The sequence below is a fragment of the Stegostoma tigrinum genome, chromosome 10, assembly GCF_030684315.1.
Source record: "Stegostoma tigrinum isolate sSteTig4 chromosome 10, sSteTig4.hap1, whole genome shotgun sequence".
Taxonomy (NCBI): domain Eukaryota; kingdom Metazoa; phylum Chordata; class Chondrichthyes; order Orectolobiformes; family Stegostomatidae; genus Stegostoma; species Stegostoma tigrinum.
The window spans coordinates 58,403,897-58,425,487 of NC_081363.1; the positions used below are offsets into that span (position 1 = coordinate 58,403,897).

The window sequence follows — 21,591 nt, forward strand, 5'->3', positions numbered from 1 at the left end:
TTAATTAAAGAACATTCGTCCTAAAGTGACTAGTGATACAAAACCATGAAAATAATTCTTATAAGAACTTCAAACTGAAGGCTATGCAGGGAATATTCAAAAGTGTCTTCATTCTTGCTTGGGCAAAAGACATAATTACACGTTTGCTAGTGGAGTAATTTAAAATAAGCTGCAGGCCAATAAATAGCCTCACAAAGAGATCCAGCTCCATTTTCACTGTTGCTTTCCTGGGAATTTACATTTGACAGAGATTCTGATCCAAATATAACACTGCATATAATGTCTCAACTAATGAAGTAAATTGGCATTCATTTTTCATTCCAATATGGAGCTTGTGATCATCTCAGGGAATGTGACAGTTGATAGCTTGATTTCTAGAAATCTTTAGAATTCAGGAAGGTCCAAGGCTCCACATGCAGCTTGAAATAATCAAACAGATTAAGGTGAGAATTAAGTCTACAGCATTACCTTAATTTCTAGTGTTCCTCCAAAAGCCATTTTAAATTGTCCCTGGATATCCTTTGTAAACACTCGCTGAAAAGTTTGCTTAAATAGAGATGTGTTGAAGGAGTCTCCCATCACCATGTAACCACTGAAAAAAAGGGGTTTATCATCAAATAAAATGGAAGAAAAATGATTATTTAAACAAAAAGCATAAGATTAAATGCCAGCTCATTCACTTGCCAATTTAAAGCTGCGAGGACTGTCAACCGGTAGAGTTCAAATCCCACTTAAGCAATGTCAATGCACAAGTTTGCCTGAGGTAAAAAGGGGATTTTCAGCTTTGGTATGTTTATTGAGCATATTTGATTGGTCAAAAGTCTTTATAAGAGGATGTAAAGAAATTAGATGAAGAGCTTGTTCTTCCATTGTTTTAGTTCATCTTTTGGGAAGATCAGGAATCTGTATTCACAACAGCTAAAAGTTGTACTCATGAACAGCAGCAGAACTGAGGGGCAAAGAGGAGAATAAATCTCATCCTAAAACAAATTTTAAATATTTATAAAAATTGAGAATATCCACATGATACAAGAACTTTGTGTTTAAGATCTGATATACTTTATCAGGATGGTCAGCTCTGCAACAAAAAACCTATTCAATTCATTCCAAATATTCAGCATATCAAGTCAACAGAATAGTTCCAATGACTTAAATGAGCAACTTATAGTTCCTGCCAGCTTTTATAAACCATTCATAACACATGGCTTTTTTAAGGAAGCATTAAATATTCAAACAAGTTTAAAAAATGTAACTAACATTGCAAAACAAGATATTTCAGAGAATTTTCCAAGTACATATGGAGAAACACAAACTACGTGTTCCTGTCACCATGCGCAGGGAGCACCAAAAAGTTAGACATTCCTGTGACTGATAACAACATAAAGTTCTCTGATATCAAACATGTTAAGTTTGTTAACATAAAAACTTGAATTACAAGATAAGATATAACCGCTGTTATTCTTTTCCAATCAAACAAAATTCAAAACCAAGTTAGAAGCTGCAACTTGCATATTTGCTACTCTTTAAAAACAGAAGATATAGGCAATTTAAGGGCGTTGCAGGTACTTTTGTATTACAAGGCTTCATTCCTCAGAAATGGATCACATGGCAACAGTTAGTAACAGATACCCATTAGGTAATAATCCTATGCCCAGAAACAGTTACCATGTATGGAATTTCAAGTTATTTTTAAAACAATCCAGTTTTTAAAAATACATGTTAATCTGTAAGAAGCAAAGAAACAGAAAAACATCTATATTTTCGTAAGCACTAACATGTTAGAAGATGGAAGCCTTTATTGGAACATGTCAAGATGCATGAACATTGGAAAGTATAGCAAGATTTCATTACGTATCCTCTCAACTCAGGAAAGCAAAAGAGAGAACAGCTTCAAGACTTTTTACATATTTTCTAACTACCTAAATCTTTAACAGAACAATATGCATACTTGTATGATAACTGTTGTACTCTGTGGTCAATTCTATGTTGTGACTCAGAAACCAAATCTGCTATGGCAGAGGAAGATAAGTGCAAGGTTTGCTGGCCCCTTTTTTCCTGGACCCTCTCCTTGGGTGACCAGCGTCAAATGCCCATCCAAACAGTCAGCCTCCAGATTTCATGACTATTATTTTCAGCTGCCCTCGTACCAGGTTGATGATGGTATGCCAATATCCCGGTCTATAATATTTGTCTTTCTGATGGTCAAACCAAACTACTAATAGGCATGACAGCCTACAAATTTGCACGGAACATGCATGCCTGCATAAACAGCAAAAGCAATTATGCTGGAGTAAAGCATTAAGCCTTTATAGAAATCAAGAAGTAGGACAAAATTCATTGGATTATGGTGGATGGACTTGTTTAAACAGATAACAACTAGAAAGAAAAAGATCCGCTGAGAATCTTTCTTTTCAGCTTTTAACACCACCACCATCCACCCCTCCCCAAAACAGACTTATCATTGATATACAAAAGGAAAAGCAGAATATTTAGCAGCAAGATAGATTTTGTTTGGAAAACTGCAAAAATTAAAAACTGTTTGGATGAACTTACATCAAACACATTCAGGAAAAGAAACTGAACTATATTCACTGTACTGGCATCATTGCTGCCTTCACATTTCATACATTAAGATTTGGGTTTGGCACATTACGATCAGTAATTTGATTTCATTAAGCCAAAGACTACTCACCCTGTATGATTTGGGCAGCATTTCATTTCATTGAGACCAGTCTGATCCAATGCACAAGCGTAGATATCAATAACATGGCCATTTGCTGCTGCTCGATTTGACAAGGCTTCATAGTGCTACAGTAAGAGTAGATGTCAAAATACTGAAATATCAAACTAACTCAATGTCTCCTATAAAAAAGGAGCCACGTTTTGAAATCATAAATGTACAATTAGTATCATTTATCTTTTCCATCCATTTTGATTTGAAAAGTCTGCTTTTCCAATAAATTAATGTTAGTGTCTATAATATGAAGTAAAAAATGACTTTCAGGGGAATTGGATAGCCACTTGAAGAAAACAAACTTTCTGGCCAAGGGAGAAACCGGTTGGGGTTTGGGAACATCAAGTTGTTCTGAAAAAGAGCATGTGCTGGAATCAGTATGGAGATTAAGAACAACAAAAGTCAGAAAAACATCATCAGGAGTAGCTACTTGGTCCGTTGACAGCGGCTATGTTGTTGGTTAGAAGTTTAAGTGAGAAATAATTGCAATTTGTAGCAAAGGCAATGTCATAATAGTGGGCTACAGAAATTTTCACTTCGACTGGACAACTCAAGCTGGCAGAAATGCCTGGACGATGAATTTCTAAGTTTTCTTTGACATTTCAAAATGCATTTTGACTAAACTAGGAATAAACATTCTAGTAATTTGCAACGTGGCAATGTTAAATAGCAATTTCATAAGAAAAAATCTGCTGAGAAAAGATGATCATAATAAAACTGAATTGCAAATTGTGTGAAAGCAGCTTTTTTCAGTTCTAAACAACAGGGGAGAGCTTGTCCAGTTATGGACAAAAATCAAAAAGTATATTTTTTAATTATTTAATTAATATAATTTAATTATAATTTTTTATAATTGGGAACTATTAAACAAGTGCTTTCAACTGTTCAATAAAAATACATCCAGCTGGAAAACAAAAAAGCCAATTAAAAACAATACAGCTGTTGCTAAGGAAGTTGAAAAGCTCATTAGATGAAAGAGGGAGGCCTATAAGGTTGCAAAGAATGACAGGTCTAAGGATCCTGTGGATCTTGGAAAACAACAAAGACCATTAAATGCAGTAGCAGAATTAGGCCATTCAGCCCACCGTGTCTACACCACCATTCGATCATGGTTGGTATATTTCGATGCCATTCTCCTGCCTTCTCTGAGTAACCTTTGATTACCTAAGGACACCATAAGGTTGATTGAAAAGGGAAAGAAAACAGAATGAGAAAGTAAACTAACCAGGACTATAAAAACAGATAGTAAGAGCTTTTATAAAGTCCGCAAAAAGGAAGAGTGTGCCTAAAATAATGCTTTTTCTTTTAGAGACGGAAACAGCAAAAATTATCCTAGAAACAGCAGACACTGAACTGATATTGTATTGTCTTCGCGTTACAAGGCATCAGTCACTTTCCAGAAAGAGAGACTAACCAATAGATTAATAAGAGAGAAAACTAAGGTCATTAAGGTCAATATCAATGGAAATAAAGTATTGGAGAAATTTAAGAAACTTAAATCCAACACTAGTCATCTGAAAACTGCTGGAATCTATCATTAAAAAAAGCACCTTAGCAATGAACTTACAAAATCATATGATCAAGGTTAACATGATTTTTACCCAAGGAATTAATTTCAATTTCTTCAGGGTGTAGTTACTGGGGTAGATAAAAGGAAACCAGGAAATGCTGTATACTTGATTTCCAAAAGCATTGACAAGCCAGACAAAGTAGTGGAGGTGGATATAATTACAACATTTAAAAGGCACCTGGATGGGTGCATTAATAGGAAGGGTTTAAAGGGATATGGACCCAATGCTGGAAAATGGAACTAGGTGAGTTTAGGATATTTGGTTAGCATGGACAAGTTGGACTGAAGGGTCTGTTTTCTTGCTGTGTAACTCTATGACTCCAAGTAAGATAAGGTAGGATAATATATTGGCATGTTGCATAACTGAGATCATATTGTTTGGAGTTAAGAAGAATGAAGATGTTTGAACGGTTATTTACTGAAGCTGCTTCCCTGGCTGGGGAATTTAGAAAACAGGCACATCCTCAGGATCAAGGGCCAATCATTTCAGACTAAGTGAAGCAGAAATCTCTTCACTCAATACATGACATCATCTACGGAAATGTTTATCCCAAAAGATTGTGGGCGCTCTACAGCTGAAAATATTTAATGCTGGGATAGACAGATTGTTGGTATATCAGGGTATCAAGGAGTGCAGGAAATGGGCTGGAAATCTGAAGCAGAAGATTGGCCAAAATCATACTGAATGGCCGTGCAGGCTTGAGGAATCATTTGATCTACCCGCCTTTATGTTTATTAATGCTCTATTTTTAAAAATATACAACATTGCCAAGATCAGAAACTGGTCATCTGCATTACCATCAGTTTCTTCATTCCCAATATTGGACAGGAAGAGTGAATAACAAGTGGAAGAGGATTCAGAATGAATGCACAAACATGGAGAAAGGAAAACATTAGTTCATACACAAAGCTGGTCAATCTGCTGTTTGGATCAACATACATGTTGACTCTAATTTTTATTATTATGGTCATTGACCACAACAGATCTGAAAGCCAACATTCTAAAAAAATATTGTTGCATTGCTGATCAAGTTTCAAACGCAGTGCTGTGTTACAACGTTTCTTACTATTTTGCTTTAAAAGCATTAAAATGAGGGATCTCTGCATAGAAAATTGTTAATGCAAGGGGAGGAAGCAAGTGCATTTGCGTATGAGGTGGTTAGGGTAGGTGTTGGGAAATTGAGAGAAAAACAAGGGAAAGTAAGACAGAAAAGGATTGAGGGGAAAGGAGGAATAGGTTTTCTTCCATCATCCAAATGAGGGAAAGTGCATTGGCTTTGTCTTATTCTCAATCTAATTAGCCAAGCAACCACTGCAACGGTTTCTTTTCCTGTTACCATACATCACCTCTTTTGTTCCTGAGGACCCATCATTGGTTCCAGCCTTTAGGTAATCGAATTGTTGAGTTTTAATAACAGTTTCTCAGTTTGAATCAGACACTAATCTATGCCGCATCTCTTAAATTAATTGAAAGCTTTCATATTGTTCAGGCATGTTAATTTTGGAGAGTTCTCTCCCTTGTTAGACAGTGATAATTTTCTATTAAGAGGTATTAAGGGATATAGGACAAAAGTGGTCTTATGAAGCAGGATTACAGATCAGCCATGATTTCACATTAAAGCAGAACAATCTTGAAGGGCTAAATAGCCTACTGTTGTTCCAATTTAGGAAAAGATGTGCATAATATTTACCTTCATGGCTTTCTTCATATATTTAATGTTGTCTTTCTCAATATCATGCCAAGACCTGATAGGTGTTTTTAGATCATCACCCACAACCATTCCTGGTCCTTGTGTGGCTGGGCCCCCAATGAACAACATCACACGACCTCCAGTATTGGGGAAAGTGCACTATTTTAAGAGAAGAAACATAAATGAAAACATAGGAGCAAATACAGCCTGTTAACAAATTAATCAAAACCACTCTCATACAATATGGCAATTTATTAGTACTTCTATATGAGCTTTAAAAATAATCCTGAATAACATACTTATTTAGATAACTTTTTCTAAATCTTCCATAATTTACATATTTCATCCTATCTTTTATTATTTGAAATGAAAGCAAATTCTGGTGCAGCAGTGTTATAAGGAATGTAATACGTTTCTCTCCACAAATTCCAACTTTATGTGATTGGATAAAAGAAAAGTCAATGCCTACAGAGCTGGTCAGTGATACTATCAGGATTAACTTTTACGATTGATAGGTCAGTTTTATTTTGCATAATACCAAACAACTAAGTTGTGAATAAGCAAGATAGATTTAAATATCAACGTAGACAACACATTACTTGTCTGTGCAGTTACAACAAGCAATCAAATGTGGTAATAGATGTTGGAATGTATCATGGTGGACAAATAAATAACTTATTGGAGTTGGCAAGAGTATCACAATCATAATGATGCAGGAAACCAGCATATCAATGCAGAATACAAGGCTCAAGCCTTTGCAACGCTCTCCAGCCAGAAATTTTCCATTTATAGTCCAGCTTGGCTTCTCCTCAAGCCCCCAACAGTGTAGAAGCCTGTCTTCAGCCAATTTAATTCACTACAGAAAATATCAAAATATGTCTGAAGACAAAGGTACCTGACAACTTGATGGAGTAGACCTGAAGACTTGTGACTCCCCAGGCCAAACTGTTGCAGTGCAGTTACAACTGGCGTCCAACTAACAGTGTGAAAAATCGTCCAGGTAGACTCTGTCTACCAAAGTCATTGAGTGATACAGCACTGAAACAGGCCCTAAGGCCTAACTTGTCTATGCTGACCAGTTTTCCTAACCTGAACTAGTCCCATTTGTCTGTGTGTCCCATATCACTATGAACCTTTCAGGATTAAACAAATGTAGCTAATTACCACCTCAACATTTGACTCCTAATCATCTGCAAAGTAATGGAAAGTGTTGTCACCAGCACTATCAAGTGGCAGTGATACAACAACAGCCTTTTTGTTGATACCCAGTTTGGGGTTTTTCTGGGCCATTTGGCTCCTGATCTTATTACAACTAAACACGGACTGCAAAGTTGTAGCTAAAAATTGTAAGGGGAGATGGCAAATTGGCATTTGACCATATGGCACTAAAGATTCTTACCAAAACTGAAGTTAACGGGAATCAGGGTTTAGTTAATGGAGGACAATGACCTCAATCCAGGGTATTGCTACAGGTTTTCTTTAGAGCAGGACTGCAGCTATTCCATCAACAACCTACCTTGCATCATATGACCATTTGTAGACTGCTTGCTGATGACTGTATAACATTGAACAGTATTGTCAAATCTTCAGGAACAGAAGCTGCCTGTACTCTACAAGCAACAAGGCTTGGGTGCCTTCAGGTTTGGGCTGCTAAATAGCAGGTAACAAATATGCCACACAAGTGCGAGGTAATGATTATCTCTAACAACAGAGAATCTAACCATCTTCCTATGAAATTCAATTGCATTATCGCCACTGAATCAAGCACTTGCAACCCTCTTCAGTCAGAAATACTGACAGATGATCTATTTTAGCTTCCTCATGCTCACAGTAGTGTAGATGCTGTACTTCAGACAATTCAATTCACTCCAAGTAGTACAACTGAGGATTAGCATTGGCCAGAAACTGAACTGGACCAGCCACATAAATACTGTGGCTGTTGAAGCAGATCAGAGGAGCTAGGAATTCTGTAGGAATAACTGATCGCACCCCTTCTTGGATCCTGACTACTGTCTACAAGGCACATAATCGGCAATACAGTGGACTGTTCTCTGCGTTCCCGATTGATTGTGGCTCCAACAAACTCAAAACCATCAAGAAAAAAGCAGCCCATCTGATTCACCGTGTTAAATATTAACTTTATCCATCACTAACACAGTGACATAGTTGCTTTGTACCCTATTCCGTTTTTATTTCTGTTATGAAAACCGAGAATGCCATTTGCTTTACTATTGTCCTAATGTCATCCTGCCATCTTTAAAGACGTAATCTAAGACCTGTCTGTTCTGAATTCCCTTCAAAACTGTACTATTTATTAATATTGTCTATTCATCATGCGTCCTACCAAAATCATTTCACATTTCTCTGAAGTCTGTTGTGACCCTTGTTACCATTAGTGACATTTTTAAGTTTCAATTCATTGTAAGCTTTGAAATTATACCATCTACACTCAAGGCCAAAGTAGAAAATGTTAGAAATACTCAGCAGGTCAGGCAGCATTTGCAGATAAAAGAGGAGTTAATATGTCTCTCCTCTCAGAGTGCTGCCAGGATTTATAATTTCAGTTTCAAATATCTACAATCAGCAGTAATTTTCTTTGATATAAACAGCAATAATCTTCAAAGCAATGCCTGGGAAACACAACCTTTTCCCTCCCTCCAATTCAAACTCAAATGTTTATCACAGTTTTCCACTATTTGTCTCTTAGACAATTCTGTATCCGTATTTCCACTGACCTTTTAGTCCCTAAGTTTCAATTAACATGCTAAAATTAGAAGGAAATAGCTAAATTTTTCATATTCAGATTGCAATATCAGTTCCAGAGAAAAGGCAAAGTAAGCATTAACCAGGAATGTAAATGTAAAAAGCTTTACAAAGCAATGATATGAAATGGGTGAATGCAAGTACTATAAATGTAAAGAAAAAGGCACAGGAATATACAACGACATCCAGTTTTTATGAACATGAGAATCTGAGCAAATGAAATTTTTTAATTCAATCATGGGAAGTGGGCATTGTGTTTGAACCAGGATATAGGCTCTTCCCCATTGTCCTTGAGAATGTGGTGGTGAGCTACTTTGTTGACCTACTGTAGCTTACATACTGTAGATAGATCCACATTATTGATCCAGGAACAATGAATGAATGGCCATCAAGTCAAGATGGTAATTGGCTGGGAGGAACTTGCACACGGCAAATGTTCCCATGCACTTGCTGCCCTTGTCCAAGCTCACTAATAGCCTTACTAACTGTTAAAGAATGGTTATTGATTGAATTGTTGTGAACATTTCAGATAGTTGATCAAAATATTTACAAGGAGATATGCAGATTTGGCAATGATTTCATAAATAAGCAGGTTACAACTGCCCTTAGGCGGTGCCTGATGACAGAAAGGATCAAGTGTGGGCATGTACCAGTTAAGCCTTGAACGAATGATGGGAATATCTACTGCTTTGTCGTAAGTGCTCTTTATGCACAAACCATCCGATTTAGAAATTTGGAAAAATATTTGAAAATAAAGAAAAATGTACAGTGAAAGGACAGGGTAATGGGATTATAATAAGTAGTTGCAGTTGAAGAGTGCACCACTGGCATAGACATGATATAAAGTCAATAGCCTGCTATTGTGCTGGAATTCAACAATCAGGAATATAGGCACAAGCTAATCTCATCCCCGAGTCTGGTCTGCTCTTCAAATGGATCATGGCTAATCTGTATCTTAATTTGTCCGCTTTGGTTTTCTAATTTTTGAAAACCTTGCTAAACAAAACTCTTGCAATCACAGATCTAAACTTTCTAACTGATCTCCAACTTCGACAGCTTACATCCCCTCAGGGCCAACAGCTCAATTTCAAGTCCAAGTCCTACACTAGAACTTGCTGGGTATGTAAAAAGCTAATTAGCTATCCATTGTTCAATGGATAGCTAATTAGTCCAGGAATACTTCCATCACCTCTCCACTATACCTTAAAGGGGAGGGGGGGGGGGTGAAAAAATAAAGGTAGGTCAAAAAAACTTGAACCAGATTCTGTGAACCTTCGATTACATCACACGCCTTCCTCTCAGACTAAAAACAGAATGTTCAATCTTCAACTGACACTTATTATTTAAAGGGGCATTTATTGACACTGGTGTCAAGTTATAGAATTAGCACCCATACACTTCCAATGTCTCACTGAAATAAATCTAAAAATGAGTAAAGATCGACTCCGGTCTCCTCATTTGGCAACTCTTGTAGAGATTTTAGGGAAAATGGCTGTGCAGCACTTGAACAAAAGGCAATCTTGTTTCTGCCCCCTGTCATGGCAAGGGATAAGGACTGAAATTCCATGTGTTTTCCTTCATTTACTCTTTACTTTGGCAAACCTTGCAATCTCCAAAGCAGTAGTAGAAAACTGATCTACAGGTGTCAGAAAAAAACACTACACTTTATCAGTTAAGAGGCACTTGGGACAAAGACCTAGTATTTGCACAGAAGCGCACAATAACTTATTGAATTAGATCACCACAACCTACACATTGGACAACAGCCATGTTAAAGCATACTTTAAAATGCAACAATACACAATTCCTTGGAGCTTCAAAATCCCCCCTCCCCCGACCACATGCCAAAACCAGCCCAGCTAGTCCCCATCTCCTTAACTATTCCTCCCACCTCAAGCCCGACCCCCATCCCCTAACCACTAACCTCATCTCGCCCCCCCCCCTGACCTGTCCCATCCTCCCTGGACTGACCTATCCCCCCCAACTCCCCAACTACATGCACCTTCACTGGCTCTAACCCCACCTCTTTGACCTGTCTGTCTCCTCACCCTATCTTCTCCTTTATCCATCTTCTATCCACCTCCCCCTGTCTCTCTATTTATTTCAGAATCCCCTTCCCCTCCCACATTTCTGAAGAAGGGTCCCGACCTGAAATGTCAAGCTTTCCTGCTCCTCTGATGTTGCTTGGCCTGCTGTGTTCATCCAGCCTCACACTGTGTTATCTCACAATTCCTTGAAATTTACTCTACCCTAAAGAATAAATGCTGGTGTTACTCTGGCCACAAATACTTGCCATGCAGTCTGATCCACTGTAAAATCTTTGTACTGAGAACTACAAAGACCAAAAAAGGCCTTATAGCTCCCTCCTCTGTACTATGCATAACAGATACAATAGACAACAAGAAATTATTACCTTTTATTGTGTACTTATTTTTTTATGAACAAAACATAAACAAGAAGAATATGCCGAAATAATGAGTGAATTTGTAGTCTGTTAGGATCTAGGCTAGTTTGACATTCATGCAGTTTAAGATTCCTTAATTACACACCAACAAATCGCAGGCTCCGGCAGAAAGCTTCATCCGTATCAATGACATCGCTCACTCGGGAGAGAGCGCGAGAGGAGGAAAAAGATGGGAAGGGAAATGGGGTACGCTCTGACATGTTAGCATTTAGACAAATCATCCGCTAACCGACAACTTGAAGTGCTCAGGTTGTGCTTCTAGTAGATTGGAAAGTATAAGGAAAATTTATGTGGTTATAATGAATCCAAAAATAGTTAGCACTGGTCTTACTGTATCCGGTAATACATTAGCTCCATAGAATGGAATTCGCAAAGGGGCACATACCTCTAACAGACCAACAGCAATGGATAGAGCAACTCCAGTAGATCTCAGTGGTCTTTTCCCCTGCGGTACAGGCCAAGGGTCACGTTGCAATTCTCCCAGAAGATCAGTCAAGTTCATGTCAATTTTTTGAACTGGTTGCAAAAATCTGTAACATCACATTTTCAGGCACTTTAGGATAATCATACTGCATGTTGTGGATGTTTGATTCCAATTCCAAACAGTGATCAAATAGATACAACATTAAAACAAAAAATTAATAAACTTAAACACATTAAAAAACTGAGACATAAAAGGAATTGCTATGCTCCAAGTAATGTTTAATGCTCACATCACAACATTTTTTGGCTTGGTCATTTGTTTTATGGCAGGGATGACTATTCCCTATTTATCAGACAGTAAGCTTTGGAAAGACTGAATGCGAATGGTATGTTGGTAATATTTGGGGAGTGCCTGCTACTTTTTAGTACGTGGAAACTGCTGCTATTTATACATTTTTGAAGAGTATCATGATTTGACAACAGGATAATTTTTTCTGGTCTAGGTGGCTGGAAAAATAAATAAGACTTTTTCTAAGGTATTCTAGTGATGACAGAAATCCAGAAAGCTTTTTGGAGCAAACAAATAGTGGCAATTGGAAAGTATATCAGTGAAACCCAAATGAATATGTACTATATATTTTGAAAACCATTACACTTGATGGGTACCTTTTCTTCAGAAATATATGCATTTGCACTTACAACTGTGTCATGTTAGTTATTATAAAGTTTACCGAGGATTGATTTTAGATTGGCCATCCAAAAGCATGCATTTCTCAAATTTCTCACCAAAATATCACCCACTTTTTGTCTCATCTGCACTGAACAACTACCTACCAGCTGATCCCCATCTCCAAATGATGTCACAGTACCTACTCCCTTTTGAATTTGCTGTTTTCTTGTTCCCTGTTATCTCTATGCATATTGATTCTTTGAATAAATCCATGCTCAGCCATGGTGCTTCTTCTCCTGTGATACAGATCACAGTAAAACCCATTTCCAATTACAGTTTTGTATCTTTCATACACATCGCCCAACACCTTCCAAACCCAGATTCTAGGTTTGCCCTTGAGAAAAACAAAAGCTCTCCATCGTTCCATCGTTTCATTTACAGTTGCACTGCAAAACTCTCAACTGCTTAGTCTTTGATTGCTATTTTCTACAGTTGTCAGTCTGCTCAACCACTCCTTTACCTGCACCTTTGGAACCTTTGCCCCAAGTTGCTTACAAAAAAATTGAACAATATCAGCTTTGAAATCTTGAATTTGCCCAGCGTCAACAGCTTTTTGGTGGAGTCTATGAAGAAATGCTTGCTGATATTGCTCTTTAAAAGTCTAACTCTGCTTTTAAGGTTATTCCGCTTTACGGGAAATTGTTTCCTTGGCCAAATCTATGAAACCATTGCATCAAGTTACACAATTCAATTATATCACTGCACAATTTTGCATGTATCTCCCCTTCAGGTACAAAGGGTGTAGAATTGACCTGGCATTTGATGATTTTAATCATCCATTATTGGACCTGGCTGAACCACATGAAGCACTCTCAATTAAATTTCTCACCCTGTTACAGTGCTGGGGCCATCTTCACCAGTCACAGGCAAAATTCCCTGAGACTGTGGTGCATTTTTCCTCTTGATTGGATTATATTTTTCATTTTCTAGCTCAACTAGATTGCTCGTTGTTCTCTGGACATTTCAATTACTTCTGTGTCTTTTGTGGTTGATTATTCATTATTATTCATTCATCTCTTCTATACCTCTGATTAGCCCCCATTTGGATTCTCATTTTCATTTCCACTTCTTCACAAAAACACTGTTCCATTCATTGTCATTTAGCCATCAAAAATGACCACTTCCAATGTTAAACATGTGAACATTATTGCTTTAAATAATACAGAATTTATGAAAAACATGCATGCAGTAAAGGCAAAATGGTACTAAATGTATGAACAATAGACAGTGAAGATTTCCTATTTGTATTTGTCTGGATATTCTTGACAATTTGAATTCTTCTTGGAGTCACAGAGGTGACTCCTGTTAGTGAGATCGCGATGGCAGAACTTGTTAAATGCCATGCTTTAAGTAATTCTCCATACAAAAAAAAGAACCACAGACACGGAAATCAATAATTCTATGCTCAGAAGTCAACCTTAGTAATGCAGCTCATTTACAGGGAAATGAGCTGCAATATTCAGTTACAAAAGTATTCAAATAGATCACACTTACGAGATGCAGGCTTTAATGAATCATGTACTAATCAATACTTTGGTAGCAAAAGCGGAGACAAATTGAATATTAAATAAAGCAAGTATAAAGAGCATAAAACTGTAATGATCAAAACAAGGAAAAACAGCAAACAGAAGAATGAATCAGATTGCTTTCTCCATAATTTATTTTCTATTAGACACCTTCACTAGGAAAAACAAGAGTGCAGATATGCATAATTGTAAGACAGGACCAATTTTTCATTTCATTTTTATCTTTTGATAGATACATGACTCAACATCAAAACATTTCTAATGAGAATATATTGCATTACCCATAATTGATTTGTTTCTTGGTTCTAAGAACGGCCCTAAAACATACCCAAAATCTATAAAAGCATTTACTGCGAAGAAAAATATTCAGAATTTCAGAAAGACAAGGCTAGTAATTAGATTCAATCCCAAAGAGAGCATATTTTTAAAGTTAAAACATTTGAAGCTGAGGAAACTAATTTACTTGCGAACAGAAAATTAATTGCACAAATTGCATGCAAAAAAAAACGTTGACTTCTGTTTCAACAGTGTGACTCCAAAAACAGGAATTTTAAAAACAATGAAGCGTTGCATCATGGCTACCCACAGGATAACGCTGTGGTTAGATGTACTTCTAAAACCACTGTAGTTCAGGTATTTTAAAGATTGCAACGAGCAACGCAAGCAGAATTTACAGCACTATTTTTGACGAAGTGCATAATCAATTTATTATTAAGTTTTTTAAACTGTCTGACCAATTTAACAGTCGCCATTTTTGGAACCTATTGCTATTTCATCCAATATTAGGTGGCTGCAAGAACAGAAGAAAACAGCGCCCCCACTGGCAAAGCACCTACCCACTTAGAATAGTGCCAGTTGGTGGCAGAAGATTGTGGTAGTTTGGATATTGATCCTTTATCCCTTGCTCAAATCCAAATCACACTGACAGATGAAAGTCTGCTGGCTGTAAGAATAATTTTTTTAAAAAAATCCAGATCCTAAGCTAATAATTAACCCATATGGGAAAATAGTAGCCTTATTTTGCCATAATTGATCAGAAATCATAGGAAGTCTTACTGTAGAACAGAGAAAAAAAAATCAAAATCAAGTTGGCCAACAATTTGGAAATGGGCCTAAAATTTACCACATGATGAGTCTGCAGTTTTGTACATTCTCTAAATGTAACTGTTCAATTCACAGTTGATGCTATTTAAACCACACTTGCTCAAATAAACCAGAAATAACTCAGAATTTCACCCACTATGTCATTCTGTACTGTGGCTATAAGGTTTAACTAATTTATTATAGATATGTGTCATGCTCCCAAGTACTAGATGGTTATTACCCAACTTCACACAAAAGATCCTACTTAAGTTTGCAGGGTTCAAATCAGATCTTAGAAGTGTAGTTGCCTATTGTGCACTGATTCCCCAGTAACAGTAAAGTCTCATGGAAACATATAAAACATATATTAGATTTGTGGTTTTTTGAAGTAGACTCTAATCATGCAAAAACTGAAACTGACACATTCTTAAATAATTTCTAAACAGTTTTTTTCTGATCTTAAAATAAAAACATTCCTTTTACTTCAAAGCCAATTCTTTACAAAGATATTATTTCAGTGACCATGAAAAGTACAAATATCTATGTTGCTACTTCAAGGAATATCCTCAGTTAAGTATGTCAGATGTAACCAAAATGTTTGCTTTCTCATGGCTTCAGTTCATAGCTGGATTTTGCAGACAGTGGCTTGCCACTGACCTCAAAAGAAAGCTGTGCACAAAGACCTTGCATTGCCCGTGGCATGGGTTTTACTTTAAACGAGTTCAATTTAAATCTTCAACCAAGTCCAGGGGATCTCCAGGTATCTAGAACCGTAATATGATCGAGCAGATTAAGCTGCTAATGTGATTGCAGAATTCTCTGACAGTCAACCAAAAAGCAAGCACTGTTGCCTCAGAGTACCAGGACCTGGGTTTAATTCCACCCTTGGGTGATTGTGTGGAGTTTTTACATTCTCCGTGTCTGCGTGGGTTTCCTGCCACAGGCCAAAGGTAAGCATGTTAAGCAGATGAGCCATGGGAAATGCAGAGTTACAGGGATAGGGTAGGTCTGGGTGAGATGCTCCACAGACTCAATGGGCCAGATGACTCACTTCCAATATGTAGAGATTCGATGATTCTATGGAAGTATCATAATGGAAAAAAATTGACATCACACAAATAACATTTGCTTTCAAGGACGGGGGGAGGGGGTTATTAGTGGTAGGTATGGCTTATGACACCACTAAAATCTCAATTATACCCTATTAGGAGACATAATTTTTCATAAATTCTTAAGAATGATATTACAAGACACAAGGGGCGGTTTTCATTACATAATCAATTTTGAAGAGAGCTCTCTGCAAGAACTTTAGCAGACGATGTTGTAGAGGTGCAAGGAAGACACAGGTAACTTGTCGATTTCTGCACTTAACTGTGCATGTGCAGATACCAGAGGTTGTTTCACAGGGTAATGACACCTAACATGCATAGTTTGGCTGTCATCATAACTATAAGGTCGAGGTTGGCTATTCGAAAGTAACTTCATATAGTTAAAGTGAAAGTTTACCTATTGGACGGTGGTGGTTGCTGAACTTGAGGCCCACGACTTGCCTGGGTGGCTAATGGTTTACTTAAGCCCAGCATATCCTATTAACAAAATTAACAATGCAAATGTAAGCCTTTAAACATATTAAATCAATTCAAATCTTCTGATTGATTAAATATTTAATCCTAGTTTTGTTTAATACATCTTCATCCGTTGTGATCCTTTGATCTTTTACATATAAATTCTATGTTCTGTGTGCTTCTTTCTCACTTCACCTGATGGAGGGGCTACGCTCCAAAAGCATGTGTTTTGAAATAAGCCTGCTGGACTATAACCTGCTGTCATGTGATTTCTGGACTGGAGTGAACAAGGTCAATACCGACAACCCCACATCATCCAAACATGCAACCAGATCTATTGTCCATTCCTCCACTCAACCAAAATTCTTGACAGCAGTGTAAAACTTGTGTTCTTTTATTAAAAAACATCGAAAGCCTTGTCTGAATTTACTGTGCGACAAGTCACCACAGTAACTAAAAGCAAAACATAAGATTAAGTTTACACGATGAAATCTGACTTCTCCAATATTAGACAATAGGTGCAGGAGTAGGCCATTCGGCCCTTCGAGCCAGCACCACCATTCATTATGATCATGGCTGATCATCCACAATCAGTATCTTCTTCATGCCTCATCCCCGTAACCCTTGATTCCACTATCTTTAAGAGCTCTATCTATCTCTTCTTGAAAGTATCCAGCGACTTGGCATCCACTGCCTTCTGGGGCAGAACATTCCATATATCCACCACTCTCTGGCTGAAGAAGTTATCATTAGTTCGAATCACTTCACACAGCAGAATTTACTGAATTTAAGAGGGGTCTGTGAATCTTTAAAGAAACAAACACTTGGAGATACTGGACATGAATGGGAGCATCATTTTAAAGCATAATACGCAAAGTGGAATTTCAAAATTGATTTAAAATGTTACTAAGACTTGCCTGGGAGTAGAAAACCTAAGTAGATTATTTGCAAACTTGGATGAAGGCTACAGTGAAATAGCCGGCAATTGAAGGTAAAAATAAAGTCAAAACTTGTAAGCATGAGAATGCAACAAAATCATGATGATGGACTAATTCCAAATACATATTCTAGCAAACCTCAAGACTAATTTAGACGAGCATAAAATATCTAAGATTCAAAAAGCAGCAGTACTGGCAGGTATCTATGATATGTCTCACAAAGTTACGTACGGTGAATTGGATGCATGGAAATTATGAAGGAAACTAGAAAATCTGGGCATGTAGAGATATTAATTTTAGGGAGCAAACAGATTCCAAAATAATAAAGGAAAATGTTTAGAACCTAGGTATATAAAGATAATAATCAAAATAAGAACAGAAAGGTTTGAATGTTGAAGTGATATGAAGAAAATAAGATTTCATGGTACTAAGACTTGACATAATAAAGCCAATTATTGAAAGTTAAAATAGGAGACTGATTGTAGGAATAGGAATGCCTAAGGAATCTTCAGAAAAGGTGCATCAAGAAAAGAAACAGTTATTGAAAATAGAGCTGAAAATCAAGTGGAGCAGTTCCAAGAATCTACAAAAAACGGAAAGATGATTCAGGGCAGTCAAGAAAGTTTTCTCAATTACTGACAGATAGAATCAGACCATTGAAGGTATGAATATTTTGTTTCAAAAATGGAAATGTTTGTTTATGTTTCTGACCATGAAGGTAAACCAATATGATATTGGGAGACGACAGCAAGTCACTCAGTTATGCCGTTGTATCATGCAGTTTCTAGAGGGGTCAGTGAAGAAAATATTAATTGGAGATCTACACTAAGATTGCAAATATATCCCACTATATTGAGTTGGATTAAAGTATGATTTAGTAAATGGAGAGATTCTAACTGAAGCAGCGTACAAATTATTCCAGAAGGAACTGATTTTATTTTGGAGAATAATCTAACCGGTTCCAAAATACTTGTCTCAAAAAAGGCTGGTGGGGACAATCCGTAGAAAAAGGAGCAGCACAATGCTGCAAAGCAAACATAGAGATGCTGCAGGAGAAACATCCTGGATTGTTTTCTGACTGTTGCAACTAGACATCAGGCCTGTAGAATTAGACAGGAAGAGGAAGAGGTCTATACCTGAAAGGTACATTCTATGCATATTCAGTTGACTGTCTCAATTTTTGAAAACTTAAATAAAAGGTATGAAGGTAAAGAGAAGTTAACTGACATGTTTCATCTATCTTCAATAACAGAAAAACAAACAACTGATCCTGGTTTGAGAGAGTTATACCAAACAGTACAGTTAGAAATTGAATCAGAACTGATACCTGCAAATTATTATTTAAGACAATATCAAAGAAGAATGGGAAGTAGTTCATCATTGTTAGTTCCCGCTAAGTATCATAACTTTTTTTAAGTGGCTCAAGAAATCCCAATAGCAGGAGACATAATATTTGGAAAACACATGAAAATGCTAGCATATTATTGGTCCAGGTTATGTAAAAGTATGGCCACATTTAGCCAAACATGCCACATATCTGGAGATGGGGAAAGTCCAATCATGAATTAAGCTTGCAACTATTGAAAGAATCATTTAGTATGGTCCAAATACATAGTGTAGGTCTCCTACAAGTAGGAAACAGTATCTTTTATCAAGTATAGATAACTCAAGAAGATTTTGTTGGATCACAGAATCCCTACGTACTTAAAGACGCCATTTGGTCAACTGAGTCTGCACCAACACTCAGAGAACCACCCCACCCCAAACCCAGCATCCCACCCTCCCACATAAACCCACACTTACCATGGGCAATCCACTTAACCTTTCTATTTTTGGACTGTAGGAGGAAACCGGTGCACCTAACAGAAACCCTCACAGACATGGGGAGGATATATGAACTCCACACAGATAGTTGGCCAAGGCTGAATTAAACTTGAGTCCTTGATGCTGAGAGACAGCAGTACTAACCACTGAATTACCCTGTTTGACTTCGTCGTTTCATTACTGGAAAAGGAGAAGAGCTTTCTTCATGTTTGAACAGCCCTCTCCATGATCTATTCTGCTCAGCCCACAGCAGTTTAGGGGGAAATTACAGCAAAGAGAGTAGTGAAAATGTTAGCCTTTTTTTAAAAAAAATGAAATATAGATTACTTGAAGAAATGCAATCAGATTAAAATTTATATGTTGTTACAAATATTTAAAGAAATAATGAATAGCTTGTGAATAAAGCAATTTACATCTTCCACTCATTACCCATAATCTCAATCAACATTGGAAAGTTGACATCAAACTTTCATGGCCAGGTTGTGGAGGTGCCAGTGTTGGACTTGGGTGTACAAAGTCAGAAATCAGATGATACCAGGGTGTTGTCCAAAAGGTTTATTTGAAATCACAATCTTTTGGAGCACTGTCCCTTTGCCAGGTGAAGAGAATGCACTCAGGCAGGGAGATCAAAAGATGATACAAATAGAGTGAGTGGAGTATCAACCTGTCAAATAAATAGTATTTGGAGGTGATTAAGAATGTCAAGAGTATCAGCAAAGTGTTAACAGCTAAATAACAATTGAAAGGATGACTGAGAATTTGATTAATTAAGGTAGAGCGCCAGGAATTCTTCCATAAACCCCAAGATGTCAGCAGCAAGCCCAACAAGACAATCAACAATCCATAACAGTCGACAGAGAGATCTGCAGTGCAGCAACCAAAGGAGAAAGATTGGACTCCTCTCTGGAAGGCCGTGATAAGGCCCGAAACGTCAGCTTTTGTGCTCCTGAGATGCTGCTTGGCCTGCTGTGTTCATCCAGCTCCACACTTTGTTATCTTGGATTCTCTGGAAGGCCACTGCCTTAGGCTCGACATGTACACTCAAGCCGTCAGGAGATGCCTTAGCATCAGACTCATCAGCCGCTCTCATAAGGTAACACAGAATGTCACCCAAACACCATCCATGCTCTCAAGACCAAATGCAAAAGCGTCATCAAACCAACAATCAAAGGGGGAGCCACCATTATACATAATAGAACAAACTCCTGCAAAGAAGCATATCGACAACAGAAATACCAGGAACACCACAGACAACTACCTGCTAATCTGACCAAAGAACATACCTGTCAACTCAACGGACTGAAGAAGACCCTTGATCCAGACCTTCAGAGTCTCCAATGTACTCTCATCTCACGTATTTCTCACACAGGAGACTTCTACTGTCTTCTGAAGATACACAAAAACAACACACCCGGACGCTCCATCGTAATAAGCAACAGTACGCTGTATAAGAACCTCTCTGGCTATGTTGAGGCCATCTTGAAATCCATTGTACAAACAAGCCCCAACTTCTGTTGCGTTACTCTAGACTTCTTACAGAAAGCACCCATGGATCAGTCAAACCACAAACATTCCTCGTCACAGTGAACATTTCAGCAACCCACACCAGCATCTCCCACGATGACATTATCGCTGCAACAGCCTCAGTACTCAACAACTGTCAATTTCCAGGCGCCATCCTACAACTCTTTCACTTCTTCCTCAACTATAATATCTTCACCACTGACAACTCTTCATCCAGACAAATGGAGCAGCCACGGGGACCAAATTTGTACCTAATATGCCAAAACTTTCATGCACAAGCTGGAACAAGACTTCTTTGCTGCACAGGCCTTCCAACCAATGCTGTACACCTGATACAAGGATGACATTTTCTTCATTTGGACACATGGTGAGGAATCACTTGAATGATTACAAAACAACGTCAACATATTTAATACCACAGTCAGACTCAACCATGGACTACTCTTCAGAATCAGTCTCATTCTTGGACACACGCATCTCCATGAGGATGGACACCTCAGCACTGCACTCTACCGCAAGCCCACGGATAACCTCACAATGCTTCGCTTCTCTAGCTTCCACCCTAAACATGCTAAAGAAGCCATCCCCTATGGTCAAGCCCTGCATATACACTGTATCTACTCAGATGAGGAGGAACGCGACGGACACCTAAAAATATTGAAAGATGCCCTCATAAGGATGGGATACAATGCCCAACCCATCGAGCACGAATTTCGATGTGCCGCAATAGAAAAATTGCAAAGTCCTCCTCAGAAG

The 21,591-nt window shown here is 37.7% G+C and overlaps 1 protein-coding gene across 1 annotated transcript in view; it reads right to left on the reverse strand.

Moving 5' to 3' along the window:
* The window catches only part of sec23a (Sec23 homolog A, coat complex II component), an 85,609-nt gene that overhangs the window by 44,511 nt on the left and 19,507 nt on the right, over positions 1 to 21,591 (reverse strand). The window contains exons 6-10 of the mRNA XM_048537764.1: positions 16,491 to 16,570; positions 11,608 to 11,752; positions 5,996 to 6,154; positions 2,693 to 2,808; positions 469 to 592 (exon numbers count right to left, since the gene is read on the reverse strand). Coding sequence (XP_048393721.1) covers positions 469 to 592; positions 2,693 to 2,808; positions 5,996 to 6,154; positions 11,608 to 11,752; positions 16,491 to 16,570 — 624 coding nt within the window. The remainder of the gene's footprint in view (positions 1 to 468; positions 593 to 2,692; positions 2,809 to 5,995; positions 6,155 to 11,607; positions 11,753 to 16,490; positions 16,571 to 21,591) is intronic.